The 17,283-nt window shown below is 45.0% G+C and overlaps 1 protein-coding gene across 4 annotated transcripts in view; it reads right to left on the minus strand.

Annotated features, from left to right (window-relative positions):
* Window positions 1-17,283, minus strand: part of UNC13B (unc-13 homolog B) — a 580,491-nt gene that overhangs the window by 159,389 nt on the left and 403,819 nt on the right. For all 4 annotated transcript variants that reach the window (XM_040336017.1, XM_040336018.1, XM_040336016.1 and 1 more), the window contains 4 exons: window positions 10,918-10,992; window positions 8,760-8,979; window positions 5,372-5,599; window positions 3,717-3,858 (listed from right to left, as the gene is read on the minus strand). In XM_040336017.1, coding sequence (XP_040191951.1) covers window positions 3,717-3,858; window positions 5,372-5,599; window positions 8,760-8,979; window positions 10,918-10,992 — 665 coding nt within the window. The remainder of the gene's footprint in view (window positions 1-3,716; window positions 3,859-5,371; window positions 5,600-8,759; window positions 8,980-10,917; window positions 10,993-17,283) is intronic.

A 17,283-nucleotide genomic window follows, 5' to 3' on the forward strand; every position in this document is an offset into this window, starting at 1 on the left:
TGAAGCCCCCACTCCCCCCCCAAAAAAATGACATGCCAAATGTGGCATGTAAGGGGGCGAGGAGTGGATTAAGCGGAAGTTCCACTTTTGGGTGGAACTCCGCTTTAAACCTGCTGGGCTACCCACTGGAGGGTAAACCTTGTACAGTGTGAGCAGCCAAACCTGACCCAGCAAATTCACTGAACTCTCCTGGGATGCTTTTTTTTCTAAATTAGCAACGGCCGGGTCAGTGCCACTGCTGCACCCCAATTGACATAACTGGGGCTGCCTGAACGGAACACCCACGCATCCCTGTTGAAAGGCAACATGTGGTTTAATATCATAGTTCTGGTATTTCACTCCCTGGAGGATACAGATGGCCCCAAGTTGGAATGTAACCAGTTAAGATCATAGCTTTGTAGCATATCAGAATCTGCATCTGGAAGTTAGTAGGGGCTTGGCTCAAGCCCACCTGGTGTGACACACGCTTCAAAGAGAGCAATGGCTGCCAGGATGATTGATGGCAAAGATCAAAAGATCAACAAGCTCCTGGAGATGATACATGGACAATGCTGCCCCTAGAGGCCAATAGGGCAAGACGGACTGTAATACAGTGAAACCTCGGATTGCGAGTAACGCGGTTAACGTTTCGCAATAAGAGCACTGTGTTTTTTTTTAAATCCTTTTTTAAAAGCGGTGTGCAGTACCATGTTTGGCCTGAGGTGGGGGGGAGCCGGAGCCGAGCGGAGCCAATCGGAAATGCTTGGAAAACCTTGGAAATACTCCGTTCCCAAGCCTTTCTGAGTTTTGACGAGCTGTCGTCGGGCCTTTACGAGTGTTTTCCCGAGGCTCTCTGGTGCCCCCCCACCTCTGGCCGCATGCGGTATTGCATGCCATTGACTTCTATGGGGAATCTCGCTTTGATATGCAAGTGCTTTGGATTATGAGCATTCTCCTGGAAGGGATTATGCTCGTAATCCAAGGTTCCACTGTATAATCTATTAAAAGGACTACATCTTGGCAATAACTCATTGGAGAGGAGTGGGGGTTGTTACGAGTGGGTGTAAATATTTGAGTAAAAAGGGCACACAAAAGAGGAATAGTCACTCTTCCCTTGGATCCTGGCTTTGGCCTGAGCCTCTATTGCCATCCAGAGCCCAGCCGATGAGACTATGTCTACAGGATTCATGATATTCTACTGTTTAGTGTTTGATGTTAGCATATTTCTATTTTATTGGGAAATAAATTAAAGATATTGTTTTACTAAGTAGATGTGTTTGCTTCCATAGCTAACCTTATATCATTATGCTTATCAGAGAGATTTTATAGACTAGCTAATTATAGGAATAGACAAGTTAATACATATATGCAATAGTTATATAGTTTATATTAGTTTGTATATTATTGCAACAATTACTTCAATCCCCGTGCGGGCAAACACTGGGTGCGTGTACGCTGTACTACGCCCGTGTGTACAGGGCCTAAGGCTGTGTTCGTATTTCTAGGTTTTGTTTTCAGATTTGATGAGAAGAACTATAAAAAGAAGCCGACAGCTTGTTACCAAGTCCATAATAATGAATGAATTGTCACGAGGCCCCAGTACTGGGGAGAAGAAGACTGAAGTCATCCAGAGCTCATCTAAGGGAAACAATGAGCAGCGACCCGCAGAGTATCACCTCCGAACAAATCCGAGGACTGAACAGAGTGTGCAAACACCGCCCCGTATGACAGACAATACTATTGTGTAAAGCTATTCAGCCGCATGGAAAGTCTAAATTGGGATCATTTTACGCCGCGCTCTACAATTTACAATGATTCATTACAGATCTGATGGCGTTCCTCAAATAGCAGATGTGAGAGAGGCACAAAAGGAAAATTACAGCTAATCAATGGGGGAAATGACATCTGCTATGCATAACCAACCAGGGCAGAAAGTCAGTATTTAAAGGGGAACATTAAGGGGGACCACCACCCGCCCTGTTCCCGAACACAAAATCCAATGCTGCATGCCCAGCCATAAACATCATGACATTATGAAAATCCAATACATTCTGATAAACTTACATTTTTTTTTATCTTCCACTTCCTGGATTCTGTGAGGCACTGGTGACACAGCCCTGGCCTCACAAGTGTCCCCTGGGAAGGTTGTGTCCCCTGGGAAGGTTACGTCCCCAGTGCCTCAGGGAACTCTCCTATTCTTAATCACTTCAATACCTTCCTGCTGTCACACTTTACATAGTTAGCCAGGTTGTAAAAATAAAATAAAAATAAAAAGACACAAATTCATCCATTTCAACCAATTAAAAAAAAAAAATATGAATATCACACAATCCCATATACAAAATCCTTCACCCACAGTTGATCCAGAGGAAGGTGAAAACAAAACAAAAAAACCCAGCAAAGCATGATCCTATTTGCTACAGCAGGGGAAAAAATTCCTTCCTGATCCCCCGAGAGGCAATCAGATTTTCCCTGGATCAACTTTACCTACAAATCTTAGTACTCAGTTATATTCTGTACATTTAGAAAAGTATTCAGGCCTTTCTTAAAGCAATCTACTGAGCTGGCCAGAACCACCTCTGGAGGGAGTCTATTACACATGTTTACAGCTCTTACTGTGAAGAAACCTTTCCGCTGGCTGCTGGGAGAACTATTGAAGCTGGTATGAATCTATTGCTGCTAAGGTTTATTTATTGTTGCTGGGGAGGTATTTTGTTACTGGGGGGGTTCATTGTTGCTGGGGTGGTCTATTATTGCTGAGGGTGGATCTATTGTTGTTGGGGGTATTTTATTGTAGTGGGTCTTTTGTTGCTGGGGTTATTTTATTGTGGGGGCAGGGGGGGTCTTCTGTTGGTGGGGAGGAACTAATTGTGATGACTGTATCTTTTTTACTGCTTTTCTTAATATCATTTACAAATTCCAGACAAATTACTTAAATGATACTTGGTTCTGTATTCTTCAAAAGGAGCAGAACTGTGAGGTGGGTAGGGGGTGGAACCAAGGGACGGTGCTGAGAGGTGGGTGGGGGTGGATAGAACCAAGGGACGGTGTTCGAAGATGGGTGGAACCAAAGGACGGTGCTTTAGAGGTGGGTGGGGGGGTGGAACCAAGGGACGGTGCTCGAAGACGGGTGAAACCAAAGGACGGTGCTTTAGAGGTGGGTAGGGGGGGTGGAACCATGGGACGGTGCTCGAAGTTGGGTGGAACCAAGGGACAGTGCTCGGAGGTGGGTAGGGGTGGAACCAAAGACGGTGCTCAGAAGTGGGTACGGGGGCGGAGACAAAGGTTTACGTGGAAGAGAGGAGTACCTGTACCTATTCTCTAAGGGGAAAAAAAAGCCCCGATCTGAAATTTCTGCCCGGGGCTCAGATTTAATAAAAAAAAAATTTTTTTTAAAGTGATTTAGGGTGAGCCTGTAATAATTTCTCACTAAGAACAAGCAACTCTAGGTGCTCATGTTTGCCTTTTGTTAGCCATAAAACTTTCCTATGTGTGCCCCTCTGAAACGTGCCGACCCCCCTTGTCCAAGGAGAGTGGTTCAATGGTCAGCAAGCATGCTGAAGCTGGACAGGGATGATGAATGCTGATGGGGCTTAGCCATAAAGTAAAAAAGTGGAACTAGTTTCAGAAAGGCACACAGAGGAGGGTTTTCTGGGACCCGATTGGTTGAAATGACCACACCCCTCATGTTACGCTAGCTGCTTTCTATGAATGAATGGCTGCTTCGGAGTACTTACAAGTGAAATTTCTCCTCCCACACGGGGTTGAGGTTGCCGTAGATGGTTTTCGTCCTCTTTTTGGTCTTCCCCACTTGAACGGTGACGTAGGGATCACTGGAGCCCGTCTTGTCCTTGGCCTGTAGACCCTGAGCGCAGAGAACTGCAAGACAGGAGAGGTCAGTGTGAGACAAACCACTTTATATATCAATGAACTGCTAATGCTATCCAGCAAATGTTGAAACTTTTCTAAAGTGGTTTGACGTAATTCAAATTTAAGTGAAGTCCACTGCAACCAGAATTTAGAAAGCACCTCACAGAGTCCCTGGGAATGGACTTTCTGAAGTCTGTGCAACTTAGTTTCTCACCTTTTTGTATCACTAGTTGCGCTCAAACCTCAAAGACTAAAGATAATCCTGGGTGGACGTCATCACTGGGTCTCTGAGCCTCTCAGGCAGATCTTATTGGCATGCAGACCACCCTACATAATGCCCATGTGTGATGCTGAGACCCAGTGGTTGAAAAAACTGACACCCATTGAATGAAAGGGACCTGCTGAACTGTGTGAATGTTCCCGCAGCCTCCTGGGACCTGCTGAACTGTGTGAATGGTCCCATAGCTCCCTGGGATCTGCTGGGCTGTGTGAATGGTCCCCTGGCCTTCTGGGACCTACTGAACTGTGTGAATGGTCCCATAGCCCCCCCCTGGGACTTGCTAGGCTGTGTGAATGTTTGCGCAGCCGCCTGAGACCTACTGAACTGTTTGAATAGTCCCGTTGGCCTCATGGGACCTACTGTGCTGTGCGAATGGTCACGTAGTCTTCTGGGACCCTTCAGAGCTGTGTGAATGGTCTTGAAGCCTCCTGGAATCTACTTAGCTGTTGGAATAGTCTCGTAGCCTCATAGGAGCTACTGAGCTGTGTGAATGGCCCCGTAGCCCTATGGAACCTACTGAGCTGTGTGAATGGTCTTGAAGCCTCCTGGAACCTACTGAGCTGTGTGAATGGCCTCATAGCCTCATGGAACCTACTGAGCTGTGTGAATGGCCTCATAGCCTCATGGAACCTACTGAGCTGTGTGAATGGCCATGTAGCCTTATGGAACCTACTGAGCTGTGTGAATGGCCCCGTAGCCTCATGGAACTTACTGATCTGTGTGAATGGTCCCGTAGCCTCATGGAACCTACTGAGCTGTGTGAATGGCCCCGTAGCTTCATGGAACCTACTGAGCTGTGTGAATGGTCCCGTAGCCTCATGGAACCTACTGAGCTGTGTGAATGGCCATGTAGCCTCATGGAACCTAATGAGCTGTGTGAATGGCCTTGTAGCTTCATGGAACCTACTGAGCTGTGTAAATGGTCCCGTAGCCTCATGGAACCTACTGAGCTGTGTGAATGGCCCCGTAGCCTCCTGGGACAAGCAGAAAAGCAGAATTTTGCCTTTTTATACTTTTGCATTGAGTGTGGGAAAGGGAGAGTGTCTTCCAATATTGTACTGACCACCTACCTTCACACTTTCTGTCCTGGTGCCAGCACAAAGATGTCCCCCATTAGGGAGACATGGAGAAAGCAATACAAAACTGATGGAGGTACTCACCCTTTTTGCCTTTATCCACATAATAACAACAATAATAATAATAGATTTAGTGGAGCTGCACTCTGCAATGTCATAGACTCACCGGTGATAGTGATCTTGGCTGACCACTTTGACGTGCCATCCAGCACACTTTGTTTCACGGTCTTCATCTGCTGAGCATGGATCACTTTGGTGATGGTGAAGACATCTCGGATCACATCGAAAATTTCTGGCTTGTTCCTCTCCCGGATTTTCATCCGATCCTTCATGGCCATAATGATGTTCTGCGTGCGGTCCTCCGCTCCGTGCTTCGAACTCTTCTCTGCCGCCCCTGCAGTCAGGACAGAAATCACAGGTCATCTCAATTGGGCTCTGGTCACGTACGATGGTTACGTTTTAACAATGCCCAACCACAGCAACCTACAGGCTGGGGTCAGGGCCGTTTGAAGACATTTGGGGGCCCCAAGCAAAAAAAAAAAGTGACTTTTCAAGTAGTTGAGAAGCGGGGGGGGTTGGTGGCTTACCTCTATCCTCCACGTCGGCATATGTTGGTGTCCGCACAGGGGCCCCAGCAGGGAGGGCCCTTGCCGCATCGCTGCGTCCTCCTGAAGTCCGGTCGGCCGTGTACCATAACCGCGCGGTACAGGGGATTCAGTTTGCTGTTCCCGGGGCCGGACTGAAAGGAAGTGAACACTCAGAGTGTGCACTTCCTGTCAGTCCGGCCGGGAACAGGAACCTGAATCTCCTGGTACACGGCCGACCGGACTGCAGGAAGACGCAGCGGTGCGGCAAGGGCCCTCCCTGCTGGGGCCCCTGGCCAGCTCGGGGGCCCCAGGCAATTGCTTGCTTTGCCTGTCGGCTTCCGACGGGCTTGGCTGGGGTAGAAGAGGGAAGGGTGCTTACCAGTAAATCAAACCGCACTGTGTGTAATGGCTAGATGAGGTCATGATTACAGATAGGCCTCAACTCCTGATACAGGACCCAATGAGGCTACCCCAATGGGTCCTGTAGCAGGAGTCAAGGCCTATCTGTAATCATGACCTCATCTAGCCATTTGATTTACCACTGAGCACCCTTCCCTCTTCTACCATTGCTGGATTTTGTGGAGTCATACATTGGGGGTCTTCAGATACTTTGAGTGATGTTGGACTTCTGGTGTGTTGCTGTATCTTTAAAGTGTTCAATATTACCCTTATGCCAACCACCTAATATATACAGTATCTCACAAAAGTGAGTACACCCCTCACATTTTTGTAAACATTTTATTATATCTTTTCCATGTGACAACACTGAAGAAATGACACTTTGCTACAATGTAAAGTAGTCAATGTACAGCTTGTATAACAGTAAATTTGTGGTCCCTTAAAAATAACTCAACACACAGCCATTAATGTCTAAACCAATGGCAACAAAAGTGCATACACCCCTAAGTGAAAATGTCCAAATTGGGCCCAATTAGCAATTTTCCCTCCCCGATGTCATGTAACTCGTTAGTGTTACAAGGTCTCAGGTGTGAATTGGGAGCAGGTGTGTTAAATTTGGTGTCATCGCTCTCACTTGCTCATGCCTGACCTCACAAATGCGCTTCTGGAAGAATGGTCAAACATTCCCATAGACACACTCCTAAACCTTGTGGTCAGCCTTCCCAGAAGAGATGAAGTTGTTATAGCTGCAAAATGTGGTCTAACTCAATGTTGAACCCTACGGACTAAGACTGGGAGGCCATTAAAGTTCATGTGCGTGTAAAGGCATAGAGTGTATATACATTTGTGCCCATAATGTTACATACATTATTATTATGATTTATGATTTCATGCCCATTTTTCAGAGAATATGAATGATAACACAAAAACGTTTCTTTCACTCATGGTTAGTGTTTGGCTGAAGCCATTTATTATCAATCAACTGCATTCATCTTGCCAACAATTTTGACCAAATTTCATGTGGCTTTGTAGCTCGCACATCCCCAAAATATCAGCGATCCCCCTCTGTGTTTATGGTTGTGGTCAAAGGGCTCAATTTTGATCTCATCACTCCAAATGACTTTGTGGCAGAAGGTTTGAGGCTTGTCTGTTTGGGGTATTCTGAGCGGGATACTTTGTGACATTTGTGTAGTAATGACTTTCTTCTGGCGACTCGACCATGCAGCCTATCTTTCTTCAAGTGCCTCCTTATTGTGCATTTTGAAACAGCCACATGTTTTCAGGGAGTCCTGTATTTCACCTGAAGATATTTGTGGGTTTTTCTTTCAATCCTGAACAATTTTCCTGGCAGTTTCCTGAAATTTTAGTTGGTCTACCTGACCGTGGTTTGGTTTTAACAGAACCCCTCATTTTGCACTTCTTGATTAGTTTGAACACTGCTGATTGGCACTCTCAATTCCTTGGATATCTTTTTAGATCCCTTTCCTGTTTTATACAGTTCAACTACCTTTTCCCGCAGATCCTTTGACAATTCTTTTGCTTTCCCCATGACTCAGAATCCAGAAACATCAGTGCAGCACTGGATGAAAGATTTAAGGGTCTGTCAGGAGTCTAGAAACTCATTGACCTTTTATACACACACACCAATTACAAGCAAATAGATCACAGGTGAGGATGGTTACGTTTAATAGCCATTCAAACCCCTTTGTGTCAACTTGTGTGCATGTTATCAGGCTAAAATCACCAGGGTGTGTACACTTTTGATCAGGGTCATTTGGGTAGTTTCTGTTGTGATTATGATTTAAAAAGAGTAAACAGTTGATTGATAATAAATGGCTTCAGCCAAACACTAACCATGAGTGTAAGAAATGTTTTTTTGTCATTCATATACTCTGAAAAATGGCCAAGAAATCATAAATTCTGCCAGGGTATGTAAACTTATGAGCACAACTGTATATCCCAGGCTGGGAGCTCAATTATCTTCCTTCGTTCCATTGCTCACTTTAAATAAACCGAGTTTGGCGGATGGCGTGATCCCGCCTGCAGGTGTTATAGTAAACCTGAGAAGGTGAGGAGAGCTGTGATTAGTGCTACACGGGGATGCAGAGCGGAAAGGAAATTATAGTCTGCGCTGTCACACATAACCAGCGGCTGGGCTGGCAGGTGGCAGAAACAGAGTCGGCAATGCTTCCAGGTGATGATTGTGCTCTACGGAGGCGTCTGCCCGTCCAATTTGACAAACAAGCACAGTCGGGAGCATGTGCCAAAGCAGCCACGTATACGGCATGTGTGCAAGAGGGAAAGCACCGGGAGGATGTTCACCGACCTTCGGTGTGACAACCCTTAAAACCTTGGGGCACGGCAAGCGTTCTGTTGTCACCAGGTTGACACCTGTATCAATGCTTGAACCCTGTGGGCCTAATTATGTCTCTGAAAGACAGGAATGACTGAACTTCTCTATATAAAGCTCTCCGATTTTTATTTTCATGCCCTCTCGTTCTACATATTCTTCGTGGTGGGAACAAAAATACAGAAAGATTTCGGGAACGTTGCTCCTGGAGAACTTACTCTGCAGGCAATCGGCGTTCAGCAGGTCTTGGCACTTCTCATGACATTTGACCCCGCACTCGGAGCAGCGCATCCCCTGTCGGGCGATCCCCCACAGCAGACCCTCGCACTCGTAGCAATAGGTGGGGGTGGTGGCGGTCCAGACCTCGAAGTTGTGGGGGGTTGTGCAGGAAATGGGGTAGATTAAGGCTTGGAGGGTTTTCTTGTACACATGTGATTTCTGAAACACATGAAAAACCCCATCGGGGGGATGTTAAAATAATATATCACATAACATAGAACTTGGGGGAGACAGTGGCTCCTGGTCTAGATATGATCCCCAAAAGCACTGAAGGATTTCAGGAACAGATGCATCCAAACTACTACCTCCTGTGTAATGCCTGGACAGCCTCAAGAACACAGCACTCATCCTCTGCAAACCTCCATGTGCAATCCATGCAAGTATGGCACGGAAGTCGGCTAAAACATTGTTTTATTAATGCAGGCGAACGACAGTCAACAGTTAAAAAAACTGAAGACATGATTAAGGCCTGCAGGCAGAAACAAGTTTTTTTTTTTTTTTACTGTTGCTCACCTGCATTAACCACTAGCAGACCTGCTCATGCAGATATACTGCGGCAGGTTGGCTCTCCTGCGCAAATCACCATACCCGTATGGCGGCTCGCGCAGGCGCAGTTGCGGGCGGACTCAATGTCTGCCGGCGGTCTGCGATCGTCTGTTACAGAGGCAGAACGGTGAACTGCCTTTTTAAACAATGGCCCGGATTCAGGTAGATCGGCGCATCTTTAGAGCGGCGTAGCGCATCCCATATGCGCTACGCCGACGTAACAAAGAGGCAAGAACAGTATTCACAAAGCACTTGCTCCCTTTGTTGCGCCGGCGTAACGTAAATTGTCCAGCGTAAGCCCACCTAATTCAAAGTAGGAAGGTAGTGGGCGTGATCTATTAAAATGAAGCGTAACCCCATGTAAATGAAGGGCCGAATGAACGGCGCATGCGCGCGCATGCTCAGAATCACGTCAAATTTACTCCCTAAGATACGACGGCTCAATGCCTACGACGTGAACGTAACCTACGCCCAGCCCCATTCACGTACAACTTACGTAAAATACGATGGCTGTTCCTTCGTCCATACCTTTGTATGGCTTGTGCCTCCTATGTGGTGGAATAACTTTATGCCGGACGTAAGCCTTACGTAAACTGCGTATACTACTGCGACGGGTGCAAGTACGTTTGTGAATCGGCGTATCTCGGTCATTTGCATATTCGACGTGTAAATCAATGGAAGCGCCCCTTGCGGCCAGCGTAAATATGCGCCTAGGCTCCAACGGCGCAGGAAACTTACGTCGGTCGGATTAAGCCAAATTTCAGGCGTATCTTGTATTAAGAATCAGGCGCATAGATACGATGGCGCATCCGTGCACTTAAGCGACGTATATAAAGATACGTTGGCGTAAGTGCTTTAAGAATCCGGGCCAAGGTGTTTCCACAATCTGACAGGGGACGTACATATTTGCCAACAGTTCCGATTTTCCCGGGACAATAGCGATTTTGGGACCCATGTCTCGAACGGAGCTCGTCCTGATAAAATTCCTGGGATTTTGCTTTTGTCCTGGGAAAATCAGGAATGTTTTAGCAAAACAGCCGGCGGGCTACAAAAAGATGGCCGCCGCCACCGTGAGGACTAATCCCCTTGTGTTCAGTGGAGAGGGGAGGGGCAGCCAATCGGCTTCTTAGGTAAGGGTTCTGTTCTCACACAGCTCTGGTCTGTAAATACTGACCAGGCCACTCGGTGAGACACTCAGTGAGTTAAACTCCAGGTAAATACACAGATAGATAGATGAACCGGTGATTAGGGTGAACCTGGAAAACCCAACTCAATGCAAAGGATCTCTGTCCACTGGAAAAAAAAAAAAGGATTCAATTTTTTTTTTTAGCAGACATTCGCTGCACATTTACTCACTATGACATTCGCTGATGTAAAAATCTGTATTCTACTTATGGGTAATGTCATACAGTAAATGAAGGCAAGGTAAGGTATACCCATCCAGTCTGACAAATTCCCCACTCTTTATAAACAGGTCTCTGACTCCTTTCCTGGAGAAACACTTTCTTCTAAGGATCTGAAAGAAGATTCCCTCTGGGAAATGGTGCTTACCAAGTCTTCGTCCTTGAGAGAAGTGCGAGTGGCCATAGCAGAGGTGATGCCGGCCTTACGGGACTGGACCAGGGACTGCGAAGGTAATACAAAGGTGATACAATTAATCCCCAAACATTATTTAATTCTTACTAGTTCCTTTTTTAAAAAAAGGCAAAAAACAGCCATAGCTAAAGGATAACGGCAAATAAAAAGAAAGTGGAATCTCAGATTGTGATCTGCAGTGGATGACTGAAAAGAAAAAGGGCATGATAACCAATATTAAAGTAAACAAGTCATAGAATAAAATAGTACCGTCTGCCAGAGTCTTTTTGGCCAGTAGAGGGTTTCCCCTGTTTGACAACTAAATGACAGGGGGAGGGACAGGGACAATTTTTAGGTCCTGTGTGCAGTCAGGGCATAGAACCCAAGGTTCTCCCCCGGTACTAGGGAACCAAACCGAAGAAGAGCATGGGCAATGCAAGGCGTCCTTAACAATAAAGTTGGTGGACATGACAGGCCCACTTTAGCGCATATCTACTGTTTAGACAGATTTTCCTCATCTTAAAACATGGTCTCTACAGTGGTTTTGGAGAACAGACACATCTTGTAAGGTTAATCCACTTAAAATTATCTCTCAATCTTGGGAGGAAGCGTCACATAGCTTCTCGGACCTCTTCCCAACTCTACCCATCTGCACAGCTTCTTTGACTTCTTAGTGTCTCCAGAAGTGGAAAATTTCCCAGCTCTACCCATCTACTTAGCTTCTTGGACCTCATAAAACTTCCCAACTCTACCTATATGCATAGCTTCTTGGATCTCAGTACCTCCAGCAGTAGAAATATTCCCAACTCTACCCATCTGCATAGCTTCTTGGACCCCTTAGGCCCTGTACACACGATCAGTACAAACCAATGAAAACGGACTGAAGTTCAGTTTCATCGGTCCAAACCGACCGTGTGTGGGCCCCATCGGTCCGTTATCCTTCGGTCGCAAAATTTAGAACTTGCTTTAAAATTGAAACCGACGATTAGTACGCAAAAGCATTGGTTCCAAACCCGCGCATGCTCAGAATCAAGCCGACGCATGCGTGGAAGCATTGAACTTCATTTTTCTCTGCACGTCGTTGAGTTTTACGTCACCGCGTTGGACTTGATTGGTTTTTGAACTGATGGTGTGTAGGCACATCAGACCATCAGTCAGCTTCATCAGTTAACCAATGAAACTGAACTTCAGTCCGTTTTCATCGGTTTGGACTGATCGTGTGTACAGGGCCTGAGTGTTGCCAACAATGGAAAACTTCCCAACTCTACCCATCTGCATAGCTTCTTGGAAAACTTAGGGCTAGATTCAGATAGAATGGTCTATCTGTCCGCCCGGCGTAACATATCTCAGATACGTTACGCCGCAATTTAGGGCGCAAGTTCTGTATTCAGAAACAACTTGCGCCCTTAGTTACGGCGGCGTAACGTATCTGTGTCGGCGTAAGCCCGCCTAACTAAAATGCGGATGATGTGGGCGTGTTTTATGTATATTAACTGTGACCCCGCGTATTCGACATTTTTTTTACGAACAGCGCATGCGGCGTTTGTGAAAAAATCCCAGTGCGCATGCTCGAAATTCCGCCGCAAATCGTCATTGCTTTAGACGTGAACGTAAATTACGTCCAGCCCTATTCGCGAATGACTTACGCAAATGCCGTAAAATTTTCAAAACTCAACGCGGGAACGACGGCCATACTTAACATAGCATACGCCTCATATAGCAGGGGTAACTATTTGCCGAAAAAAGCCTAACGTAAACGACGTAAAAAAATGCGCCGGCCGGACGTACGTTTCTGAATCGGCGTATCTAGCTCATTTGCATATTCCTCGCGTAAATCTTTGGCAGCGCCACCTATCGGCCAGCGTAAATATGCAGCCTAAGATACGACACTTACGCCGGTCGGATCTTAGGGAAATCTATGCGTAACTGATTCTATGAATCAGGCGCATAGATACGACCGGCCGGACTCTGGAGATACGCCGTCGTATCTTCTATCTGAATCTACCCCTTAGTGTCTCCAGCAGTGCAACACTTCCCAGCTCCAACCATCTTCATAGCTTCTTGGACCTCTTAGTGTCTCCCTCAGTGGAAAACTTCCCAACTCTACCGATCTGCATAGCTTCTTGGACCTCTTTGCATCTCCAGCAGTGCAAAACTTTCAAACTCTACTCCATCTGCATAACCTCCTAGACCTCTTAGCATCTTGCCCCTGGAGAATTTTTTTCTTGTTTTTATTGGGAAGATGCCGTGGTCCCAGAGTTTGACAAATACAATGGAACCCACCCGCATCTCCCCTTTTTGCTTTGTTGGTTCATTACCATGTTTCCCTGAAAATAAGACCTAGCGTTATTTTCCAGGAGGGCTGCAATATAAGCCCTACCCCGAAAATCAGCCCTAGCTTAAAATGCTTTTAAAATCCTATAACCCACTCTATTACAGTATTACAGTATAATGTGTTTGTTTCTGTAATATAATTGCGTAGAAGAGAGCTCCGGTGGGTCACAGAAGCGATATAATGAAGGTATTTGGCACAATTATATTAAAGAAACACACACATTGTACATTATATAATACTGTAATAGAGTGGATTATTGGATTTTACAAGCATTTTAATTCAGTTCACACTGGGCAGGGCGAGGGAGGGGGAGAGAAGACATCACATTACATGGTAAGACCTACCCCGAAAAAAAGCCCTACTGTGTCTTTTGTTGCCAAAATAAATATAAGACCCAAGCTTATTTTCGGGGAAACACGGTAGCTTGGATAACATGTAACCTTGTGGATCCTCTAGTTCAGGGGTCTCCAAACTTTCTAAACAAAGGACCAGTTTACAGTCCTTCAGACATTAGGGGGGCAAGACTAGGGCCATTGGGGAGTAAAAAAATGTCCAGTGGGAGTAAATAATACCATATCTTTGGTGACAGTGGAAGGACTAGTGCCCCATCGCTGGTGTTAATGGAAATAATTGATGGTGTCAGTTGGAGGAATAGTGCCCCATTGGTGCCAGCAACAAGAATTATGCCCCATTTAAATTGGATGGAATAGTGCCCCAAGGGCCGCATTAAGGCAAGCAAAGGGCCACATCCAGCCCCAGGGCCACAGTTTGGAGACCCCTGCTCTAGTTTTACCAACCAGGTTTGCTATAAATCTTGCTAGTTGGCTATGGGCCTTCCGGGCCTTGTCTTGTTTGTAGCTAGTAAGAGATAATTGGATCTGGATATAATCTTTTTTATTCTTGTGGGAATCTTTAATTTATTTAATCGGGGGGACGATCTAGGAACGGCGGCCTATGACAACGTTTTAATTATTTATTGAGCATTCTATGACCTTTTGAGGCTTTGAGTAATGAATTATTCACGCAGAGAACTGGAGGGAAAAAAAATCTATTACAATTTATAATAACCATTATGAATTGCCTACTACACTAATAAGTGTATGCTCCTGAAAATTAAATCATGAATAAAAGTTTTATTGTAAATTAATTATGGTGGCACTGCTAACGCTTTAAGTCAATCAGGCACAGGTAGTATTTGGAAGGCGCTTTCAGAATTAATTATCCTAGGGTCGTATTTTTGAAGGATTTTATATTATGCAGAATGCAGCTGGAGGAACAAGGTTCCCATCTTAACAGGCTAAACCTGGTGAGGAAATGTCACTGGCAGAGTCCCAGAAAAATATAAGATGCTGGGGAGGGCATTCAGCCCAGAAACACACATAAAAGTGAAATTTTGGGCTAACTAAACTTGTGACAATGATCAAATGTCATCTGCTGCAGATCACGTGGTGAACCTTTAGCACTGGGTTTGCATATGGCAAAGCTAAACCAATAAATGGCCAAAATAATAATTCAAACAAAACTGTCATAGTAGAAAGCTATGCAAAAATGTATATAAGAACAAACTTAAATCACAATTGTCATATATGACCAGGGATGGCCAAGTGAAAGCTCTTCGGACTATTAGTATATAAAGAAATGCACCGATGGACACCCTGGTATACATGTGCAAGGGGGCAAGCAGGTGCTACAAAAAAAAAAAAGGAAATTTTATGACTGAATGTGATGGTAATCCACATTCAGTGCCCATCACTGAGTCTAATGAACCTACATAAGATGCTGTAAGGTTACCAATCAAAAAAAGATGAAAGATACCCATCCGGTTGCAGGGATGGCTAAGCGCAACAAGAGGTTACCAAAATCTGCTTCAAAAGGCCAGCAACATTCAAACACTTAACAGTTCAACCTAAAGGGGATCGGTGACCTTGGCCCTCATTTGAGTCAAATACAAGTTCATTCTTATGCCGCGTAAACACGGTCGGAATTTCCGACAACAAATGTTCGATGGGAGATTTTTGTTGGAAATTGTGTGTGGGCTCCATCAGACATTTGCTGTCGGAATTTCCGACAACAATAATTTGAGAGCTGGTTCTCAAATTTTCGACAACAAAATTCATTCTCGTAAATTCCAAGCACGTGTAGACAATTCCGACACACACAATTCTACGCATGCTCTGAATCAAGTACGAGACTGAAGCGATCGGTCTGTTAAAACTAGCGTTCGTGTAATGTAGATGGCACATTCATCACGCTGTAACGGACTGAAAAGCACGAGGCTGAAAATCTTGAATCGTCTCTCGCCAAACATCTACTAACACGACTGTTATTGAACTTCCTTTTAATAGTGTCGTTGTACGTCACCGCGTTCTTGGCGTTCGGAATTTCCAACAACATTTGTGCGATCGTGTGTATGCAAGACAAGTTTGAGCCAACATCCATCCACGGTTTTGTTGTCGGAATTTCCGATCGTCCAACATCTCTCCCCATTAACTTTTCAATGGAATCTACACCCAAAATGTCGGATTTTCACAAGTTTCGGCTCCAAAAGTAGCGCCTACTGTGTTTTTAATCAACACATTACATGCAATGAGACTTAGCAGTCTTTCTTTCCCTACATGGATCTAGCATGTTTCTGAAAGACCTGTTCACACTCTCAACACAAATGGGATACAAAGACAGCCTTGGGGCTCATGCACACTGAAGCTCATAGAAGCAGCTCCTTCAGGCTTTTGAGCTTTTTTTTCTGCCTGGAAACTCCCTTCCATGTTAGCCAATCATGCACACTATGGCTTTTTCAGGCTTTTACAGGTATATGCTCTTACAGGCAGAAAAAAAATCCCACCAAACTCACATTTTGAGAGGAGCTTTCAAGCAGAAAAGACGCCCAAGTGCCCAAAAACGCGAAAAAGCGTGAAAGAGCATGAAAACACACACACACGGAAAAATTCGCTGAGGGGAGGGATTGTGAAAAAATAAATAAAAAAAAGAACGCTTATGCTCAAAGAAGCTCAATAAAAACCTGCAAAAGAGCTAAAAAAAAGCCCAAGCTTCTTCAAGCTGAAATAAAAGCTCAATGCCTGTAAAAGCAGCTTTTTTTGGAGCTACCGTGTGCATGAACCCTTAGGAGATGCAGAAAAAACATCAACAGTGTGTGGGTTGCATCAAAATAGGACTCTCAATCTTGTCCAAACACAACCAAGCTTCCAGTTCTGGGCTGGACCTCCATACCCAAACATCCTAATCAATTTCCTTAAGACTTTTTGGGGGTCAACAGACATATAACAAATTATTTTCACACAAGGTTCTCAAAACTTACTCACATCTTTCAAATTGGATACAATTGAAAAAAATGTGTGAATGCTTGGAGTTATGTCTAATCTAAAACAAGACCTCTAAAATGGGTGGCCCCTTCAATAACAAACCCTAAAAATCTTCTGGAAAAATAGGGATGAATTTGTGGACTGGTGGCGCCAAGTTATTCACAAACTACGTCCACCGTCCCTACTGATTGCTGGACCATTCTTCAGAAATGCACACTTTCTGTGAAGGACAGGAGGAGGACACCATACTCAGTTCCTCCAATGGTAAAAGTTTTACAATAATTTGTAAATGGTGCATTTAAGGTATTCATGTGTACCTCCATAGTGTGATAGGCTAAGGAAATTAAGCTACAGAAGAGTTGGGTATGATAGGTCCAAGTGTCCTTCAACACCTCAGAACATCACTGTGATATCGAACACTCAACATCCTACCGTTTTGGAATCAACTAGGCTTCTTTCTCCAATTGCCCTTTATAATTCAAGTCTCATTTTCCCACCAACAACTAACCAGAGTGAGCAGTAGTAGGCACTTTTCTACTGTGACAGACCTAGCCGGGACAGAGGCTTTTAGAGAGGACTGAATGCTAGCCTCTTGCCTTCTGATTATGAGCCCTGGATTTTGAGGGAACAATACTCTTTGTGAGCTGTATGCTTGGGGACCCTTGAGGTGGTGTTACTTTGGATTCA

The sequence above is a fragment of the Rana temporaria genome, chromosome 1 (genome assembly GCF_905171775.1).
Source record: "Rana temporaria chromosome 1, aRanTem1.1, whole genome shotgun sequence".
Classification (NCBI taxonomy): domain Eukaryota; kingdom Metazoa; phylum Chordata; class Amphibia; order Anura; family Ranidae; genus Rana; species Rana temporaria.